The sequence below is a fragment of the Myotis davidii genome, unplaced genomic scaffold, assembly GCF_000327345.1.
Source record: "Myotis davidii unplaced genomic scaffold, ASM32734v1 scaffold569, whole genome shotgun sequence".
Taxonomy (NCBI): Eukaryota; Metazoa; Chordata; class Mammalia; order Chiroptera; family Vespertilionidae; genus Myotis; species Myotis davidii.
In genome coordinates, this window is record NW_006299876.1 from 1,010,990 (window position 1) to 1,033,967 (window position 22,978).

The 22,978-nt window shown below is 36.8% G+C and overlaps 1 protein-coding gene across 1 annotated transcript in view; it reads right to left on the reverse strand.

Annotated features, from left to right (window-relative positions):
• Positions 1-22,978, reverse strand: part of TENM1 (teneurin transmembrane protein 1) — a 409,966-nt gene that overhangs the window by 268,419 nt on the left and 118,569 nt on the right. The window contains exons 4-8 of the mRNA XM_006776037.2: positions 13,439-13,638; positions 11,977-12,187; positions 7,068-7,169; positions 5,499-5,693; positions 2,463-2,663 (exon numbers count right to left, since the gene is read on the reverse strand). Of these exons, the coding sequence (XP_006776100.1) occupies positions 2,463-2,663; positions 5,499-5,693; positions 7,068-7,169; positions 11,977-12,187; positions 13,439-13,638 (909 nt within the window). The remainder of the gene's footprint in view (positions 1-2,462; positions 2,664-5,498; positions 5,694-7,067; positions 7,170-11,976; positions 12,188-13,438; positions 13,639-22,978) is intronic.

The following is a 22,978-nucleotide window of genomic DNA, read 5'->3' on the forward strand; positions in this document are numbered from 1 at the left end:
ACAAGTCATGTACACAAATACCTACAGCACGATGCCCTTTTTACTCTCTAGCATTGAGTATCATAGGGTTTCAGAGGATCTTATTGATTTGATCAAGAAATGTTTTATAGAATATCTCACATTGTAGGGAATATACTCTATAATATTGTAATAACTATGTATGGGGCCAGTTGGACATTTGAAAAATCAGGGGGACCACTCTCTAAAGTATATGATTGTCTAACCACTATGCTGTACACCTAAAGCTAATACAAAATGATATTGAATGTAAACTGTAATTGACAAAGTAAAAAAATAATTGATAAAAAATTGTACTTGGTCTAGTTGGATGGCTTGGATTTTCATAGATAGAAAGGTAATAGCATTCCTGGCTGAGGAAAAGGCACAGAGAAAAGTGTGATGTAGGTAAGGCGAACATACATATTACTTTAGCAGATGGAAGTAGCAGAGTTATGCAGAAAGCAGAAGTAGAAGACAGTCTGGAGACAGAAATTTGAAATAGTTTGTAATAAGAGGCTAGGATAGTTGAAGTTTATCTATGGACAATGGAGAACTGTGGATGATGTTATGGTAGGGAATATGAAAATGAAATCACAGTTGTGGGAATAGTAATTGGGCAACAATATGGCACTATATAAATAGAGTAGAGTTCCTCGGCTAAGTTGTGTTTTTAAGTGATGGGATACCCAGTGGAAATATGTAGCAGATTGTTGGAAATGAAGGATTATTTGAGTTGGGGGAAATAGAGATTTGAAATAATCTGCATAGAACTGATAGTGGGAGACTTGGGGATGGATGAAATAATTGCAGGAGAATACAGAATGAGGACAGAGGTTCTAGCATAGACCTATGACAATGAAAAATATAATAAAAAACCCCAGCAGTATCTATCCTATCTAATAAAAGAGAAACATGGTAATTAGCCGTACATCTGCTACCCTTCCCATTGGCTAATCAGGGTGATATGCAAATTAACTGCCAGACAAGATGGCGGCTGGCAGCCAGGCAGCTTGAAGCTAACATGAGGTTTGCTTGCTTCAGTGACAGGGGAATCCAACGTTCCCTGCCTGCCTTGCCGGTTTCGGAGCTTGCAGTTTGAAACATTCTTACCAATATAGAAGCTAAACAAAACCCCAGAAACCTGCTTTCAGCCCACCAGGATCTCAAAGATGGAGTTGATACAGAGTTTTGATTATAGAACCCAAACAAACCAGATACCTGCTTTCAGCAGCAGAGGCCTCAGAGCTAGAACAGGGCTAATACTGGCCCAGAATAAAAGAAAAAGAAAACAAAAGTGTGGGAAACTGTTTATTGCCTTCACTATCTGATAAGCATAGACGGAAACCCCCCGAAGGCTGGGTGCCTTTGAAGCCCTAGCAAAGCTGGGAGCTAGGCGCCACCTCTGTTTGTTCAGACAGTGGTAGCTGAAACTACTCCCCCATTTATTATTACGTAAATCCTTGCTGATGGGCTAGTCTGCCTGTTAATGGGAGGTCGCCCTGACTGCCGGCTTAGGCCTGATCCCCTGGGGAGCAGGCCTAAGCCAGCAGGTGGTCATCATCTCCCAAGTCCCAGACTACGAGAGGGCACAGGCTGGGCTGAGGGACCCCCCGCCCCGAATGCACAAATTTTTGTGCACCTGGCCTCTAGTATATATATAAAAGCCTAAGCAACCCTTATGATGGAATGACCAGAACAACCAGGATGACTTGTTGCTATGACGCGCACTGACCACCGGGAGCAAATGCTCAATGCAGGAGCTGCTCCAGCCCGCAGGCTCCCATCGCCAATGGGGCCTGCTGGCCAACCTCCCGGTCTTTCCCCCTGGCTAGCAGGCCCCAATTGCCCAATCAGGGCTGGCCCCTGGGGTGGGACAGGGAACTGAGGGTGGGTGGCACTGGATGCAGCCCCTTTCCCAGGGGGGCCAAGGTCCAGTCCTTCCTCGGGGCCAGTGGCCAACCTCCTGGGTCCCTCCTCCCATCCCTATCCCCGGCCAGCAGGCCCTGATCAGCCCACTGCCCTCCCGCCATTGTGGCAGTTGGCCCCTCCCCCTGGGCTGGCAGGTCCTGACTGCCCGATCAGGCCTGGGCCCTGGGCTGGGATGGGGAACTGGGTATGGGTGGTGGTACACACAGGCAACGAGGGAAGAAGGAGGGGGAGAGGCAGGGTGGCGGGGAGGCGGGGAACCATATGGTGGTAGCAAGTGGGCGGCAAGGAAAGAAGGCGGCAGGGAGGTGGGGAACTGATGGGCTCTGATCGCCAGCCAGGCCTAGGGACCCCACCTGTGCATGAATTTTGTGCACCAAACCTCTAGTGTTGTATATAAAAACACAGTAAAATACTAGCCTAGGAAACACCTAGAGGCCCCTTACAACACATGAAAGGCATACAAGTGAGACTTTAAGGAATACTACCTTAAGGCAAAGACCTGGGAGTGGAGGAAGGAGACAATTCTAATGTACCTGTTGAGCAGTCAGATCCTGTCCACTTGGGGTCACAGCTGCACATTCCAGTGTCCAGAATAAAAGTGCCATGTCCTGAGCACTGCTCTTGACATATAGGAAGTGGAGTTTCACAACTGATTCCACCCCAACCAGTAGAACAGTGACATTCTCCTTTCACACAGATGCCATGGCTGGAACACATGGGGTCTAAGCAGTCCTCTGAAGGCCCAAGAAAGGAGGAAAGATTAAAATGAACAGGTATGGCCATTATATGACACCGAGATATTCACATTGATTTCCTAATATCATGCCATTTCTGCTGTTTTAATTAGGCAATACTATGACTCAGGTCAACACTGTGTTCAAAATAGATTATTAACATTTTAAAATATCATTAGATATCATAAAGATTGCATCCTAAATTTAGAAAAAAGAAACATGTATGTTGTGTGACACTGTTAGTAGTGTGTAGCACTCCCACACAAATGGGTGAGTGGATCAGTGAGGGCCCGCGATAGGAATTCCTCAGCTTTGAAAAAAAAAACGCTCAAGAATTTTTGGTGAGTCATTTCTTGTCTTTTCTGAAATTGGAATCATAGCTCCCAGAAATGCCTTTTACTTGATGTGTTTAGAGAAGTTTATATAGTTTAAGTTTGAATTATTCAAGGTATTGACAAAGTGACTGCTGAAGCATTGAAAATGCAACATATTAAAAAAATTCTTTTCTTGTGGCTTCTCCTTCTATAAGGATACAGTGACAGTGTCTACTGTTTTAGAATATCACGGACTCAATTATTTTTGCCTGTGACTCTGTGAGTCTGGAAATTTTTTGACACATGTATAATTTTTAGAGAAAAAAATATATATATATACATACAAACATATAAACTGTATTGGAAGTAGATTCCAATGCTTGTCTTGGGGAGAATTGTTTTATGCTTTTAATTCAATCACCATGGAAAATGGGAAAGTTGAGTTCCCAACTTTTAGTCTTCCCATACAAATAAGATGAAACAAAATAATTTACTACGATGCAGATGTATGCTTTGAATTACTTCTCCAGCAATGAAAAAAGACGTATACAATTTGCTACCATTTGTAAGACTGGCTTAGTTTTAGGCTGTGGTGTGGCCTTGGAACAGAGGAAGTTTAAACAAGCATATATTTAGTGTAATTGCCATTATAATTAGCCCATGATCTCAGGATCATTAGAGCAATGCTTCAATACCTGAGCTAATCAGCAAATAACTATCAGAAGGTACACCTCATTCTATTATTTCATTATTTGGAGGGAAAGGAAAAGTCCAAAGTATAAAATGTCATTTTAGAAGAAGGCCATTTGATTATATAAAATATAATACTTTGAATAAATAAGATTTAACTTAATATAATTTCTTTTATTAAAAGGCCACCTTCAATGAATATGTAAGTTATGCTTAAATCAGAGGCATAAAGTTGTATGGCTGAAGGGGCCAGGCCGATGACAAACTGGAATAAATGATATGGGCTGGATGTAAGAAAACGGAGTATATTGGGAGTGAACTGAGAGAAGTTTAAAGGAAGCTGCTGCTTCTTCGCTACAATTGATTGCCACCATGTAGGAATGTGAGCCCAGGGTTATCAGAGTTTCATGTTGTTCACAAGAGGCTAGAAATAGAGATTTTTATATGACACTTCTCTATTTAAATGTTGGCAAATATGTCACATTACACAACAAAAACACCACCACCATTATGCAAATCAAACAAGGCCCATCTATAAGCTCAGGTTAGGCTGTGGGCTCCTGGTCTGTGATGTCCGACTTAAAGCATTTATTTTAATATTGTGTTTGAAGTTTACAGTGTCAAATATGGTATTCCATGCTATCTTAGTTATTCTACAACTTTTTCAGTGATGCCTAGAACACTATATCCTTTTTCAACTGCTTATGTAATTTAAATAAAACGGTTTGAATTCATTAGGTTAGTTTTCTGGGAAAATTGTAGATGTTGTGATAGCACCACTTTTGGGGGTAAATAAGTGTGACCATATAGCATCTGAATTTACAACTTAAATATCATGATTACAGTTGGATAGCATACAAACAATTTCCAAAAGTAACTCAGGCACTAGGGTGCCTAGACTAGTCCCAATGCCATTCATTGGAACAGATAAAATCTTCACACCAAAATTCTAGTACTGCTAATGGGAGGTGAAAAGCTAAACTCTTGCTTGCTCACGGAGCAGAATGAGATTAAACCCTTTAGAATGCTGTGTAATAGTCTTAATGAGCCATCTTTAAAAAGCAATTATAGTGCATTTTCAGCTGCTTCTTTCCTGAACAATAGTTGTAATGAGACCCTCTCCCATGGTAATGGTTTAATATTATTTCTGAAATCACTCTTATTTGACGAATGTAGCATGAAAAAGGCCTGATTACTACTAGTAAACTTATTTTTCCAATGTGTCTCTTTAAATGATAAAACTATTGCCATTTCAAAATATGTCTTTTGTGTGTAAAGGCTCCTTTGGGGTGAATTTTAATATAAAGGCACTTCCTTGAAACTCATTAGTGATTCCTTAGGCATGGAGGTCAAGTTTATCATGAGCTATGTAAAAATAAATAATATGAAGCAATAATAATGGTAATTAAAAATCACTCCCAAAGAAAACATTCATAAAATGGTTCCAAATGTGCATATATTTTTTATTATGTGCTTTAATGTAAGATGTAGCCTACTGCACTCTGTAATAATGAAAGCATATGAATTAACACCTAAAATCATCAATATGGAAATTCTCAAGTTATAAAACAATGTTAAAATGAGGGGGATATGCCATTTTTCATAACTACTCTGCAAGGGTCACAGACATGGCCTCATGTTAACATTAGAGACTGTCAGGAGAGACATGAGCTCCCCTGACTTCAACCCCCTGTTCCATGTACAAAGCAGATATATTGAGCACTGATGGTTTGCTAAGACCACTTATTTCTCTATTAGAAGCACAGAATAGTGCCTTGGACAATTCAGTGGGAGAAAAGCCTAAAGCAGTAGATGAAAATGGGGCTCTGACCTTCCTCGCATATTTCTCCTTTGTATCCTGGCACACAGATGCAGACTCCCATGATGCAGGTGCCATGACCAAAGCACGTTGGGTCAATGCATTGTTCTTCTGGAACATCGCACTCTGGCCCCTTCCAGCCATTTCGGCAGACACAGTGTCCTTTCTCGTATTCTCCATTCCCACCACATAGCACAGGGCACGAATCTGAAGATTGGAAAATGAACTTGTAATGTTTCCATAATGCTTTTAAAATCTCCAACGAGCAATTCTCTATTGATTCTTGTATAATTTATCAGGCAAAAAAAAATTGTACTATTTCTGTCTTGGCCCGTATTAAATAGGCACGTTTATGATTATAAACAGAATTTGCCTTTCTTGGGGTGAGATAAAGATAAATTATAAAACTATCCTGAGTGGAGAAATTATTTCAGGCATTTGATTTTGATTACATCATAAACTTAGATAATAATAATTATTATCATTAGTATAAGCTAGGGATTTTTTTTCTCTTATGGCTTTTCTTTCTCAAGAAGATATATGCTACTTTTAGAGGGGGAAACAGAAAATTTGAAAAAACTAATACATGGGGAGTTATTCATTTTACAGAATGTTATCTTTAAAAATTGTACATTTAAAAAGATCTATGCTGGAGAGATGTCTACACACATAACACATCGTGCAGACCTTTAGTAGAACACTTTCTCTGCTTCGTCATTGTTTGTCTCCCTATTGAAACTGTGGACTCCTTAAGGGGAGGACCTGTATCTTCTGTCTTATTTTTTATTACCAGCCATCATCTTCACTCCTGCCCCCACTTCCTCAAGATCCATCATGGGCCTGGGAACCTAGCAAGTGCTATAGAATTCTCTATTGAATAGAATTTATCCTAAAGAAATTAAGTGGCTGAGAAACCTGAGATTAAAGTACTAGCAGACTGAGAACTTTAAGAACACAAAAAATAAGCAGAAAGAATCTTTAAAGTTGTAAGTGTAAGACTATGGGAAAACATGATGTGATTGACCTAAGCTTTTCAAGGATTAAACTGTGGGCAAGTCTAGGAAATGGTCAAGTTTGCTAAGTTGAACTTCTGATTTTCTAGTCTTTACTTTCTAGGCTACTTGCCCATTTGATTGCCCACTCGGTCCAGTTTACATGGAAGTTAATAAACAATTAACTACTTTGCCTAACTCTTAAAGTCCATCCATTATGAATGAGTTTATGCAGGACATGGAAGTATCAAGTAGCGGTTGGGTTAGATGATCTAGGTATAAATCCCATCTGTTAGGTAACCCTGGTTAAGTTATTTCACCTCTCTGAGGTTGTTTCTTTGCCCATAAAACTGGGATAATAACAGATATAGCTCGTAGGACTATGATAGGAAGTAGGAATTAAAAGACATAACACAAAGTTTTTAGAATAGTTCCTGGTGGAAAAAGTGCTCAACTTTTGGTAGTGGCAATGGGCAGTGTTGCTGCTATTACTGCTGTTACCATGACCACTACTGCCACTCCCCCTCCTCCTGAATTCTCAAATGACATCCATTTCCCTAAGTCAATCAGAAAAACAGAGCAACATTACCTCTAGCACAGTCAGGCCCAAGGAATCCTGGGAAACAATGGCAATGGCCAGAGATACACTCTCCATTTCCATTGCAATTAGTCGAACAGTCATCCATTATTTCTATTAATAAAGAGAAAAAGACAAAAATGAACAAATCTACAGACGACAGAATCCTTAATTTTTTAAAATTGTAAAAACTCTGGGCCTATAACATTCTTGCCCTTTGCTGTCTACAGAGCACTTACTATTTAAAATCAGATGTCAAAGATTTCTGTAAGATGTCACATGTAGTTCCAAATTATTAAAAGCACCCTGGAGTTGCTGAATTGGCTATTCAAGAGTAGAACTAAAAACCAATCTCATCTCTAAAGTGCATAAAGGGTCTAGAAGAATTATATTCTCATGAGACATTCGTGATAAAGTTAAAAATGTACTAGGATTATAGGACATTTCTCAAAAGCAAAGTGGGCTTCAAAATGTAACCAGAAGACTAAGTCTACTGTTTATTTTTCAGATTTAGGTTGTAGTAAATGACATTGTCTTCTCTAGCACTTTAAAATGTTTAATCTACTATCTCGACAGCTTAAATATGATAATCAGTATTTCATTTTCATTAATAAGTGACAATGGAATGCTTTTAAAGTAAGTGTTCATATTAAATTCACCACCACTAAAAGCATTGGAACCTAAGTATTTTGTTGAGAAATGCTTTCTTGACTGTAAATGCTTATCATTTCTCTGCCACTAATTTCCCTTCAATCCATTCTTAGAGAAGAATAGGCTTTAGGGGAATTGAGAAGGTTTTAAAGGTGCCCATAGGTAGTTCTGGTGCCATAAAGATATGCACTGTAACAGAACTTGGGCAAGTCTTCAGGTACTCTGATTGAAAAAGTATAAAGTTATACAGAAGCCAGTTTCTGATAATGATTTTAAAAATTATAATGTTGTACATCTGAAATTTACATAATGTTATTAATCAATGTTACCTCAATAAAAATTAATTAAAAATTAAAGTGTTTCTAATTTAAAACTGTATTTGCATACATAATAGTGTTAAATTCCAAGTCCATGAACTATGATGATATGCCTATTTTACTCTTGTAGTTTTTTTAAAAAAATCATCTTTTCATTACTATTTTCTGTAAGTTTTCTATACTTAGCAATCTTGGATTCCTAGTTTTATGTTCTGGTCTATTAAACTCATGCTTCTCATATGCACCAGTTTTTTCTTTTCAATCCAAATTATCTACTTCATCTAGTTCCACTTGGATAAGCTATTCCCAATTAAAACAAGATATACTAGGAAGTAGTCTTAACATCTTCCTCTGAACTATGAGAATTATATTGAGGGTAGAGAAATAGCATTTCTTCAATGGAGGTTTTTTGACTTCCTGTATCAGTAGAATTACTTGAGGTGCTTACAATGCAGATGCCTGGGCTTCATCCAGATCCACTAAATCTGTCTCTGAGGAATGTGGCCCAGTAATCTACATATTAACAAATACAGCAGGTGATCCTGCAGGTTTCCGCCACATTGAAGCCTCAAAGAATGAGTACAAATGCTTCAAATAAACTTCCATAGTTAGAAAATTTATGATCTAGATTTGGAGCTCTGCCCTGGGTAGAATAAATGCATTTATTAGGAAATGGTATCTAGTCTAATTAGGGGATTCTTAGAAAGCTGAGAAGGAATCCAGTGGCTGTGTGGATAGCCATCCTATTATCAATTGGATGATGGCATTCTTCTCCACCCCATGTGAATACATGAGCTAGCCTTTTGTAGGTTTATGATGCTCTGTTCTTTTATCTCTGTTTTAGACAACTGAACTGGATAAGAAATTGACACTTGGCATTTCTGAACTACAACTTGACTGGTGAGAATGTAACATTTGACAAAGAGCTAACCATTTTTAACTCATTAAACCTTTATTTTCAGAAAGTTATTAATTTATTTAAAAGGTCATTATAAAAAGCACAAAGAGTCTTTTTTTATATTCTAAGATGAAACAATTATTTCTCTATTTTCTACTATCTAACTTTCTTATACTAAGCAGTAGTGGCAGTTTTTAAATCTATATTTAGATTTCCCCTGTCTGGATGGTTAATAAGAGGCCATGGAGGAAGATTTGAAAGGTAAAAAAAGTTGAATTTCATTTCACACCAGTTCCTGTTGACAACTTTAGGGAAGTAGCCTTATGGGAATGTAGCTATTGTAGAAAAGACATTTAATAAAGTTTGCTATCAAAATAAATAAAAATTCCTACATCTTACTGAATGATCTAAAAGCTATCCCTGGGCCCACTGCTGCACAGGGCTTACCACCAGCAACACAAATGAGAAGAAAATGCATTATAGGAGGTATTGGAAGCTGCTATCTCCACAGGGTGTCAAAGAGACATTGGGACAGTCTAGGGACTCCAGGAAGAGGATGGCTACAACAGGATCGCATAAATAGCCAGTAATGAAAATAATACATTTTCCTATTTATGTTGACCTCCAGGAAACTTTGCCTTCTTTGTTTTAAAACTTAATGCAGAATCACTTCCTAGGCAGCAGTTCATTAGAGCAGAGAATCATTTTAAAGTTCTATGCTTACAGTTCTGTTCTTATACTAGAGTCTAAAGCCTCTTCATATCTGTGTCTGCACTGATGATGTGTTGCTTTTGGCAGGTTTTCTCATAAGAGCAACTAAAGATAATTCATAATCTATGGAATGTATGTTCTAAAGGGCATGGGCTTTGGAAACAAGCATATTGGGTGTCTCAAATCTCAATTTTGCCACTTGCTGGCTGTGAGAATTTACCAAATTATTTACTCATTCCAGGCCTCTGTTTTCATATTTGTAACATTACTATTGTTATACCTGTGCTGTCAGGATTGTGATGAGAATCAAACAAGATAACTGAATGTAAAGCATCTAGTGCAGTGCTTGGGGCAGAGTAGCACTCCATATACGATCATGTTACAGAGCAGACTGACTGAGATAATGGGATACTGACAACTCTGCCCATACTACTGGAAAATAGTATATATTAATGTAGATCTATGTTAGTCATTTAATAAATGTTGGTTATTAATACTGTCTGGAGCCTTATTAGCAGACCAAATAGAGTTAAGCTCAATCAACTGATTCTAGTATTATGAATACAGAATAAGCAACATTTAGAATAAATTCACACAAAATCTTATTTTGTTCAAGCAAAGATTTTAGTCTCTTTTCACTAAAATTAACATAAGTTATAAAAACATTAAAAATTATTGGGGAGAATTTAGAGTAAATAACTTATATACTTTTGATTTTTTTGGAAATTTACTTGGATTCTCTTTAAGTAGAATTATAGGAGAAATGTTTATCTTATTTCTAATATCAAAAGACAACAGAAAAGTAAACAAACTGACTTGCATAAGGGAAAAACTAGTATGTTGTTGCATAGAAAAGTGACAGCTTAATATCTGGATAATAACACTTATATTTCAAAGGTCAGGTTCTTTTTGGGAGGAAGTAAGGGATAGAAAAAAAACCTACAAGCATGTCTCTGAATCTATTGACTTTTTAAAAGGTAAATAGTTTGGCTAGTATTTTAATTTAAGCTCAGGGGCAAGGATATCTGGAAAAGAGAAAAATCTTCACAAGTATTTTAGATCTCATAACTCATTGTCAATTGCCTTATCAAAATTGGGCCTGGATAGAAAAATATCATGTAAGTTCTGTGTCTGTTGAATCTGCCCCAATGAGTCCATGAGTGACAAAACAGTGTCACAACTGAAAATATTTTTTCCAATTTAACAAACACTTTTTCTTTTGAAGATATAAAATCAGTAAAGTATTTCAATAGGGGAAAAATAATTAGTGCATTTTTACTACCTTTCTGATTACTTTAGAAGAAAGTTTTTGATAAACTTATGGATGGAATACCATTTTCTACTGACTCAAGGTCTTCAGCATAGAGTAAAAATAGAACATAATTGTTATAAAGAGCAGATGGTATATCTATTAACAGTCAATACATCTTCCTAAACATATGGTTGAACAGATTAACTAAAGGATAAATGGTGAGAGCTGTATAGAAAACTGACAGCTGCAAAACATTTTCTCTTCTTTTAACAGACGAGTATTTTAGGAAAATTCACACAATAAAATACTGTGTCAATGAGTTGTTTATCCTCCGGGCTCTAAAATTGCTAAAAAGCTCAGCTTTATTCACACAAAGGGTCAAGGGGAATGCATTCACCAAAAAAAAAAAAAAAAATGACAAGAGTGAGATGTCTCTGACTAACTAGGGTGAACTGTGAATAAGAGTGGGTGAAGACATTGTATTAAAAAGAACATGTTTTAAAAGACCCTGAGAACACCAAAAGAGACATTGTGATGATTTTGAAATGAAAAAAATTCTAAAAGAAATGGCTTTAAATGACCCAAGTTATTATTCTTTCAGACTCTTCTTTAAGTACTGTCAGGTTGTATTTTGAAACCTTAAAGGATGGTTCTAGAATCAGTCATTGTAAAGAACTGGACTGATGCAAGTTTTTCCATTTTAAAAGGTGCTTATTTGTGTTTTTTTGTTTTTAATAGATCTTGAACTAACAGAGGTTCCCCTGCTTGGACCCTTCTTTACCGAAGTTGTCTTATGTAGCCTCAGTAACAATGTCATCCAGGTAATTATTTCTATTGAAAACATACAAAACAGTGTACGGCAAATATCTTAAAATAGCAGCAAATAATGGACCTTTTAAAAACTCTTAATCAGCATTGAAACAACATTAATGACAACAACAATATAAGCCTTTCTCATAGTGACCTATCCTGAATAATGAGTTTAAGGCAGGATGAACAATAAGCTTAAATAACATCTGTAATACTTTAATCACTGATTGTGTCTTTCTAGAGTTATACTGTCAATTCAAAATAATAGCCAAAGCAGCTTACCAATTGCTGTAGTTAACACAAATACTTGTTCCATCTTTTTGCCATCATTGTAAAATGCCAGATACCAAGGCCCTTGGTCCATGTACTCTATGAAGCCTGTCTCCTGCAGTGAGGTTAAGATCAGGTTCCGAGGGGAATGCTGGCTATCGTCAGAGCCCTTGGAGTCTTGCTTCACCAGTTGCTTTCCATCCATGAGCTTTACGAAATCAAACTGGAACAAATATGAACACAAATATGAGCCTCTGCTTTTACTTCTTGACTGACAGACATCTCTAACTTCATTGCCCTATTTCATACTTCTTTGCTTTGGAGGCAGGCAAAGAGGAAGATGAAGTTACTAATTTTTAAGTAAATTTAAACCCAAAAGAATATTATTAATTCTTAGGGGAAAAGCCCCACTATACTTATAAATGTTATAAACCTCTCAGTTTTGGAGTATTCAAAATAGTCATTTAAAAATAAATAAACCAAGAAATAGAAATATATTTTGTTTAGTATTATGCAAGAGAATCTTGATATTTTACCATACTGTCTGATAGAAGACAGTTGAAACCACACATTCCCCTCAGAAATGTTACCATGACCTTCCCTACAAATTAAAGAGTTTTATACATTTTTAAAAAACAAATGAGTAAACAGTCAAACTTTGAAAACATTAATCATAATTTACTATTTTTGTAGTAGCATATTTAAATATTCAAAGGACACTCTCCTTTTTATTCCTAATCAGTGGATAAGCACATGGCACATGTGTCCTTGAACATTTTCAATAGTCAGATTTGAATGGCATTCTAATCCCCTGCCTAGTCTGACCCAGAAGGGAAGGTTTGAACTACAGTTATATCTTCTGAAAACAAAGCAAGTCCCAGATGGCTATGATTCCTTATGCTACTTCTTAGATGGAACAGAGTCCCAAATGGGTTCATGTGAGAAAGAGATAAGGAAAACAGAATGAGAGAAATTAGGTAGCTACAGTTTATAGAAGGGCATTGTAAACCATAGAGGTTTTACATATTTGAGTTATTATTAACAATAACAAGGAAACTTTTCTACTTGTAAGACAAAACCTACCTTTTGACTCATTTCCATTATTGATATGCATTCCTTCATCTGGACAAGGGATCATGGGTGCACAGAACCAGCAAAGGGGGGTGTGGGCACCATAGAAGTAAGATGAGGGGGTTGGGAAGGCTCATGGTTATCCTGTTCCAGGAAACAGGATTCAAGTTTCAAGGATACTTTATTAAACTCCCTTTTCTGAATCTGCTCTGCTGAATATGAGTCCTTATTTCTTAATGGCATTTTTTTTCATTCGCTTTAGTGTGATTATTCTGGATGTTGCTCATTGCAAAGATTGTCTGCCTTCACCTTTGACTCCAACACATGTTGCAGGTCACAATCCCCAAACTAGTCATCCCAACACCCTTTAAAAGGGTCAAGAAATACCTGTAATATCAAATACCTGGGTATGTGTAGGTGGAATGTTTCTTCTGCCATAAATTCCCAGCAGAGAGTCCTTGGCTAAAGAAATATTGAATTTCAGATATATTGGATGGTGGATAGTAATCTGGAAACGCCAGAATAAGCCAGGAGGAATGGTCTGCATGACCTGTGCACCAATGTCAACTTCTCCAGTGTCTATTGCTCGTCCCTTCTGAAATACTGGTTTTGAAAGTAAAGAAAAATACACACAACATTAATCTTAATTTATAAAGCAATGGTTTTTAGTTTTTCAAGAACAGATACATCAAAATGACTTACTCAGATCTTTCTTACTCCCCACACCACCCATATGTCAAGGCTTTACCCAAATTAAATATCTTCCAAGGAGCCCTCCCTAACCAACCACTATATCAGTCTCTCCCTTCTATTAAACTGCTATTGCATTTATTTCCATCATTTGATTCATTTTAACCATTATTTACTGAATGCTGCCCCAGAAGCTGCAAGACATACAAAAATGAGTAAGATGCAGTTCTTGCTCTCAAGGAGCTTTGAATATAAGAGATAAAATAGGACAAGTACACAAATAACCACGTTGTAAAAGAAAATCAGTACTCTGGTTATTCAAAGGGGGGAAAGGTATTCAGTTGGAGGATACTCTTCATTCCTAGCTGTCTCTATGCCCTTTATCTTCCTTTATGTTTCTCCCTAGTACTTATCACCACCTAACATATAACCTGTTTTACTTATATACTGTTTATTGCCTATTTTCTCCCAGTACAATATGCTCCATGAGGCTGTGGCTGTTTTGTTCATTGCTTTATCCTCAGTAACTAGAAGAAGGTGGGCAAATAGTATATGATAAGTACACGTTTTCTCAATAAGTGAATGAACCAGAAAAGGGTATTTATGGGAAGTGGTATTTAATATGGGCCTTAAAAGAGGGAGAGGATTTCAACAGAGCTGTTGGGAAGTTTGTTCCACATGGAAGGAGCAGCTTGAACCAAAGCAAAGAGGAGAGAAAATTGTAAAGCTAAGTTATATATATAGATGAGCAGTTGGAGATATGGATGGAGGGACAGGACGGAATCACATTTTATAAGGTCTTGAGTGTCAGCCCTAAAGCATTTATTGAATAAAGAATGGAAAGCCACTGAAGGTTTTTAAGAAGAGTCGAAAAGTCTGGATATATTGGAAAGGCTAACCTTAGGGCAGAAGATAGGATGATTAAGCAGGAAGACACAAGAATGATATAGGCATTATGGGGCAATAACTTGGTAAAATGATATTAAGATCTAAATTTGAAAAAAGTACATTCTAGCCAATTGTAAAATAAACAAATAGTACTATGCCAAATTAACATGATGCTAAGTAAAATAAGCCAGTCAGAAAAAGACAAGTACCATATGATTTCACTCATATGTGGAATTTAATGAACAAACTGAACTAAGAAGCAAAATAGACACAGACTCATAGAGAGAAAGCAGACAGATCTGATAAGGTAAGAGTGATGTGGGAAAAGGGGGAGGGATTGAGCAAAAAAAGAGAAAGAACTTATAGACAGAGGACAGTATAGTGATTGTGGGGGGAGGGGTGGTGATGGTGGAAGATTGTATAGGGATGAATAAAGAGGTCAATAATTATGCAAAAATAAAGAAAAAATAAATTTAAAAAGGATTATGCACAACAAAGAGAAAAAAAATCAATGAATTGAAAAGGCAACCTATCAAGCTATATATCTGAAAAGGGGTTAATATCCAAAATATATAAAAACTCATACAACTCAATTATAAAGACGCAAATAATTCAAATTAAAAAAATGGGCAAAGTACCTGAATAGACATTTTTCCAAAGAACACACAAATGATCAATAGGTATATGAAAAGGTGTTCAACATCACTAATCATTGTAAAAATACAAATCAAAACTACAATGAGATATCAATTCACACCTTTTAGGTTGGTTATTATAAAAAAGGCAAGAGATAACAAATGTTGTGAGGCTGTAGAGAATAGGGAAGCCTTATATTCTGTTGACGGGAAGGCATAATGGTGAAGCCATTTTGGAAAACAGAATAGTGGTTCATCAAAAAATTAAAAATTGAACTACCGTATCACCCATTAATCACACTCCTGGGTATATACCCAAAGAAACTGAAATAAGGATCCAGAAGAGATATCTGTACACCCACATTCACTGCCCCATTATTCGCAATAGCCAAGATATAGAAGCAACCTAAATGACCTCTAATGGATGAATAGATAAAAAATGTGACACACACACACATATACAAAATAAGATAATGGAATATTATTCACTCATGAAAAGAAAAGGGCAATCCTGCTATTTGCAACAAAAATGGATGAGTTTGGAGGGCATTATGCTAAGTGAAATAAGCCAGAAAAAAACCAGCATTGTACAGTGTCATTTATATGTGGAATCTAAAATAGAAAAAGCTGATTTTATAGAAATAGAGAATAGAACAATGGTTGCCAGCACTGGAAGGAGGGGAAAATGGGGTGATATAGGTAAAAGGGTGTACATTTTAAGTTATAAGAAGAAGTTCTGAGACTCTAAAGTTCAGACTATAGTTAAAAATTTGGTATTATATACTTGAAAGTAAATCTTAAGCATTCTCACCACACACACACAAAGAGTTGACTATGTTAACTATATGAAGTGATGGATGTGTTAATTATCTTGATCTTGGTAATCATTTTACAATTCATGTTTTTCAAATTCTCATGTTGTACACTTTAAATATAATATAATTATACTTCTCAGTTATTCCTCAATAAAGTTAAAAACAATCACATATTACCTGGGAAGTGTAAAACTGGATTATCCCAAATAATGGTACAAATATCAGTCAACTTCAGGTTATTATTATATTTAAAAATCTTATTGTAATTTTAAGTGTAAATATTAAAAAGCAAAAAAGTATTTTCTGAAGTAGCATAGAGAAAATAAATCCAAGATAAAAATAGTTTAAACAAAAGAAGAAAGGGAAGACTAGAATGGTTAATGAGCAAACACAAAAGAGGGAAGATAATTTTCATATATCTATATCTATAATTAAATCAAAGAGCAATGAACTAAACGCTTGTGTTAAAATGAAAGAACCATCATTCCTAATCAAAACATAAAATGGAATTACATGTTTTGTATACAAAATATATCTAAATATTGAGTTGTAACAATAAAAAGTTATTTCCCCAGAAAGGAAAGGGGAAAAAAAGTGGAACGTAGACAATGTAAAGGAAAATACTATAGCAGAGCTTCTCAAAATTGAATGGGCATAAGAAGGGGATCTTGATAAAATGCAAATTATGATTCTCTTGGTCTGAGTTTTGATATTTCAAACAAGTTCCCATTAATGCCCATGTTTAGTGGTCCACAGCCCACACATGGAGAGGCAAAGTTCTTTCGACATTGGGACACTAGGTATGGGGGCTAAGGCAAGGTCAAAATCAACCCCATGATTATGAGTTTGGGTGACTTAATGTTGGTAGCAAAAACAAGAATCCTAGACCTAGTCAGTTTTGCTCAGTGGATAGTGTCGGCCTGCAGACTGAAGGGTGCCAGGTTCAATTCTGATCAAGGGCACATGCCTGGGTTGCAGGCTCAATCCCCAATAGGGGGTATGCAGGTGGCAGCCGATTGATTAATGATTCTCTCTCATCACTGATGTTTCCTAGAAGGAGATGGTTTGTGTGAGAGGATGTTGAATTTGGACAATCAGATCTTTATTATTTATTGCCATATTTTCTAGTGATTTCTGACATGCTACTTTAATATTTATTTCTGTGGAATTCTTTATTATGTGGTGGTGGCGGGGGAGAAAAGGGATACAAGAGGATTGACTTGATCTTAAGCAAGGCAGATTATCCTCATGAGGGCAAGTTCAATTCGGCCTCATTTCACATTGCCTTCATATTTGCAGCCATCAACTTCTCCACACCAAACACAGTTTAAAAACACACATGGTCTCTATCCTTTGTGCTTACCTGCTGTGAAATTAACATCCCATTAAGAAACACACCTGCAGTGGCTTTATGCAGAGGCCAAAGTCTTACAGCTTTTAACTCCCTAAAATATCTCCATTATTGCTTTTTGTGTTAAGGCCAAGAGTAATAACTATTTTAAGAATGTTCACTGTTAACTGTTAATAATACATTTCAAATGCAATTTTGAACATAATTATGTATTACAGGACACACAATTTTATGGAATTGACATTTATAATAAAATATGCCCTTTGAGATGATGAATGACCAACTGAGGACTTTATTTTTCACTGAAGGTTACTTTTTTCCATGTCAGAAAGAAAAGTGTGGTCCCCAAAGGGTTGATTCAACATTTAACTCTTAATGTCCTGAAGGTGACAAATGTCTTCAATGAGCAGGCAATTAAGAGTCTGTTTTTATATGGACATTTACTTCTCTTCTCCACTTAATGTTCAGTTTGTTCAACTGCTTTCCTCGTTGGAGGCTTTTACCACTTCATAATATGCATCATTTGGTCATGCAAACAATATTAAAAATATAAAACAGTTTTAAAGGATTTAGGTTTAGCAAACACTATTTTAAAGGTGCTGCAAACAGCCTTTAATGAATACAGACACTGTCATTTCTAAAAAATCAAGGCAAAACTGACTGATGGACATTAACCTTTATATACGAGCCTTACCAAATGCTACACTCTCTCTTCCGTCTGACTTTATAGCACCATATATTGCATAATGAGGCTACTTAAATGTTATTCACTAAATCAAATGAAACTCGTGAAGTTATGTTGCTGGAGTTTCCTGGTTATTAGCATTACTAAATATCCGAAGCATATAATCGTAAGACATTTATAAAAATAATTTTAACAGAAGATTGTCTTACCCTTTGAGAGCTTGCATTATAGTTAAGGCAAGGTAGGCGAAGAGAAATGACAACATGAATGAACATGTGGGTATAATTTAAATAAAAATAGCAAAGCAAGCTATTTTTGGTAAGTTGCAGCGTTTTGGTATTAGAGAAGAGAAATTCTCACAGCTTGCAGATGGAAAATTTTGCAGCCTCTAACCTTTTGGAGCTTAGTGCATCAGAGAGGAAGGTATTTCCTTGTTAGTAGTTTATATCACTAAATAGCTGGCTCCATTTTATCTTCTCCTAAAATTAGTTTTGAATTAAAATGTAGTGATGATTAGTTCCTTTATTTCATTATTTTCTTAATGTAGCTTAAAGTTGGATACTGAAGAGGAAAAAGTTTCGTGCAGAAAAACAGCATGTAAATGTGATTTTAGGAAGAAATTCTCCATCAATATAGGTAACTGGAATAATTTTGGCCAAACTTACCATTAACTTTGATCCTTCATTTGCAAATTGCAGCAGCAAAGTTAAAATATTGTAGTGCTAAGGTACAGTTTTTGTAATATTCATGTTTTGATTCTCATTTAACCACTTATTTTACTGAAGCATATCAGAAGGCCCAGGAATACTGTATTCTCCAGTAACTTTCTTGCACAAATCCAAAATGAACTGCACAGAGCCACAGGTAATATCATACTTTTCAGTACTGTAGTTATCACAGTCTCACCAATATCCACAAATTTAGTTTGCGCCAAGCACTCTCTCTTTTGGTTACAATACAGGCATCAGTTGCTGAGTGGGGAAAAACAATGGCAGATGGCTATGTTAAAGGATGGCAAACTAACTGATGGGAATTAAGTTCAAGAAAAAAAGGTCAAGCTACCTGGAAAGTAAAAATGGGGGCCTGGAATTGGTGACAGACACTGCATGCAATGGCTGTTATTGACTAAACCAAGGCTTCATTACATCTAGACTCAGACACATACCAGAATACTAATAACATTATTATAAACTAGGGAACAGGTGCACAAATTCGTGCATGGGTGAGGTCCCTCTGGGTGGCCTGCAGGGATTGGGCCAAAACCCACAATCCAATGCAGCCTGCAAATCCTACCTGCTACTCCCACTAATCCTGGCCCCACTGTGCCTGCCATCAGCTTGCTCCAATCAACCCTGACTGGGAGAGTTTTGTGCTGCCGCAGCAGCACTCACCAGCCATGAGCCCTGTGTCTGGTGCCCTCCCAAGGGGAGTGGCCTGAGGGATCGGGCTGAAACTGGCTCTTTGACATCCCCCAAGGGGTCCCAAATTCCAAGAGAGCACAGGCCAGGCTGAGGGACAGCACCAGTGCACCACCGGGCTGGGAAGGGGCTGTGGAAGGGCTCCAGGGCATGTCTGGCCCATCTATTATATAGGATAACACTAGAGGCCCAGTGCATGGATTTGTGTACCGATGGGGTCCCTCGGTCTGGCCTGTGGGGATAGGGCCAAAACTGGCTCTCCAACATCCCCTGAGGGGTCCTGGATTGCGAGAGGGCGTTTCTTGGGTGATGCACCCTGGAATTGGGCTCCCTCCTCTCTGGTTCCAGGTGCATCACCCAAGAACTGCAGCTGCCAAGTCACCGCAGCTCGGCAGCTCCTGCATTGAGTGTCTTCCGCCTGGTGGTCAGTGTGCATCATAGCTACCAGTTGGAGCATCTGCCCCCTGGTGGTCATTGCATGTCATAACTACTGGTTGGAGGTCAAATGGTCAGATGGTGGCTTAGGCTAAATAGTTGGTAAATGACTATATTCTGGATATGTACACTTATTTTTCCTACGTAATATAGCTAGACATGTTGCATCCAATGATTCTGTGCAAAACTCAGTGGAACATTAGTAAAAGATACTGACACTTGGTCATGAAAAAGATTTCACTATCAGATACTTATATAAAAATGACTAGGGTTAAAGGCTGTAGTATTGTCCATGACAGCAATCTTAGTAGTCTTCTAAAAATATTTTCTAATTCCATGAAAATTAAGCTAAGAAGATAATGCTTTAAAAATAAAGGAAATGTCCAAATAAACACACCTTAAGATCATATTTGCCCTTTACATCACCCTATGGCACATTCAAAATCTCCAAAAAATGGCTTTGGTATGGTCTTTCACCTGAATTAGCCCTAGTGTGTTTCATGATTTACATACCATCATCTTTGTGTTCCTTCAAATATAATAATCATTTCACAGGAACAAGTCGTTGTGAAATTTAGAATATCAGTTCTTGAAACAAAATGGGGAAGTGAAATCAACCTATACTTCCAGTGATCAAAAGCAGCAGAGATGAAAAAGAACAGTGAAAACCAACCCTCTTCCATCTATGTGGCCTTGTATAATTTTCCTTATATGAACTGTTGAAGAGAAATATGTATTCAACTGTCAATTCTTCAGGGACAGATATTCCAGACTGTGTATTACACATGGCTTTTCATACTCATTATATAGCCCAGGAGTAGGTGGGAAAAAGAAAAGGAGTGAACCTTGTACATAGTAGGTACTTGGTAAATACTGTTTGTATGAATTAATAAAATAGTAAGCTTGATAATTTATTTTGTAATGTTGATAAGTTATTTTGACATTTCAGCACAAGGTATGGTGGGAGTAAGAGTTGAAACCATTTGCACACAGGCACCTTTGGGAATTAACTGTGAATAACATATGTTAGAAATAAAAATCCCTCTGCTACTGACACTGAAAATAGATAGCTGATTGTGTAAAAAAAAGTCCATTAACTAATCTTACACTTGAGAAATACATTAGTGTATAAGTGTAAAGAGTTAGGTACAGACACTGGATGACTTCAAATTCCAGGACAGTAGCTTATCTAGTAATGTATACATCTTCTCAGTCAGAAGTGAAATGGAATTATAAAAATCTAACGCTTAATGATGGGACCAATTTTGAATTACATTTTGACTCTGTATATCTATTTGTTGAACATATAATTTAAAAGACATGTCCTGGCCAATTTTGCTCAGTGGTTACAGCAACAGCCCACCCACTGATAGGGCTCAGGTTTAATTCCTGGTCAAGGGCATGTACCGTCGATTGCAGGTTCCCCAGCCCCAGTAGAGGTGTGTGCCAGAGGCAACCAATCAATGTGTCTCTGTCACGTCAAAGTTTCTCTCTCTCTTCCCCCTCCTTCCTCCTTTCCACTCTCTCTAGAAATCAATGGGGAAAATATCCTTGGGTGATATATTCTTTTTGTATAAAAAAATACAAAAAGCACACACCAAAAACCTCACATAATTCCCCTTTGAGAAAAATTTCATATCAAGAACTTCCACTTTCCTAAAACATTTAAGGTTTCCTAGTTCTTATGGTCTGGTCTATTGACTATTATATAGTACAGTATTCACAAAAATTAGTTTTCAAATTTTAGGCTCTCCTGACTTGACATATAATCTCACACAGTGAAATATAAATTATGTTTGCAGAATCTCAGTATGCTGATTAAAAATGGCATAGGAAATAGCCAATCTCTTTGAATTTCTTTGGTGAAACTAGAATTGATATAAAACTCAAATTTATCATCATATTGTTATATGTTCGAACATATACTCAGAGTCATGGGTCAATATGGAATAAAATACCTTCTTAGAAATAATATTACCATCTGCAAAAATAATATTCAAAACTTAATGAATATGGATATATGTAATATAAAACTCAAAAATGAAATTATAGAAAAATTTCATTTATAATATTATCAAAAATAATTAAAAACTTAGGGATAGATCCTTGGCTGGGTGTCTCAGTTGGTTGGAGTCATCCTATACACCAAAAGGTGGCAGGTTTGATTCCCAGTAGAGGTGCATATGGGAAGCAGGCAATTCAAAATTTTCTCACATATTGATGTATCTCTCTCTCTCTTACTCTCACTCTAAAAAACTCAATGAAAAACATATCTTTGGGTGAGGATTAAAAAATGAAAACAAAAAACTTGGGGATACATTTAATAAAATAAGCTGTAAGACTTGTACACTGAGAAATATAAGACATCATTGAAAGAAATTAAAGAAGATCTAAATAAATGGAAAGACATCTATGCTCATGGATCAAAAATTTTACTATTGTTAATAGCAATATTTACCACACGGATCTACAGATTGAATTCAATCCCCATCAAAATTTCAACTCCCGTATTTGCAGAAATACACAAGTTGAGCTAAAATTTATATTGAAATGCAAGAAACCCAGAAAAACTAAAAGAATCATAAAAAATATTGAAGGTTTCACACTTTCTGATTTCAAAACCTGTTATAAAGCTGCAGTAATTGAGACAAGTGGTACTGGCATTAGAATAGATATATAGATCAATGGAATAGAATTGAGAGTCAAGGAATAAAACATCACATTTATAATCAACTAGTAGCCCGGTGAACGAAATTCATGCACATTAAAAGGGAATTAATTGCCCTAACCAGGTTGGCTCAGTGGATAGAGCATCAGCCTGCAGACTCAAGGGTCCCGGGTTTCATTCCGGATGTACCTTGGTTGTGGGCACATCCCCAGTGAGAGCATCAGCGCAGACTCAAGGGTCCCGGGTTTCATTCCGGATGTACCTTGGTTGTGGGCACATCCCCAGTGGGGAGTGTGAAGGAGGCAGCTAATTGATGTTTCTCTCTCATCGATGTTTCTAACTCTCTCTCCCTCTCCCC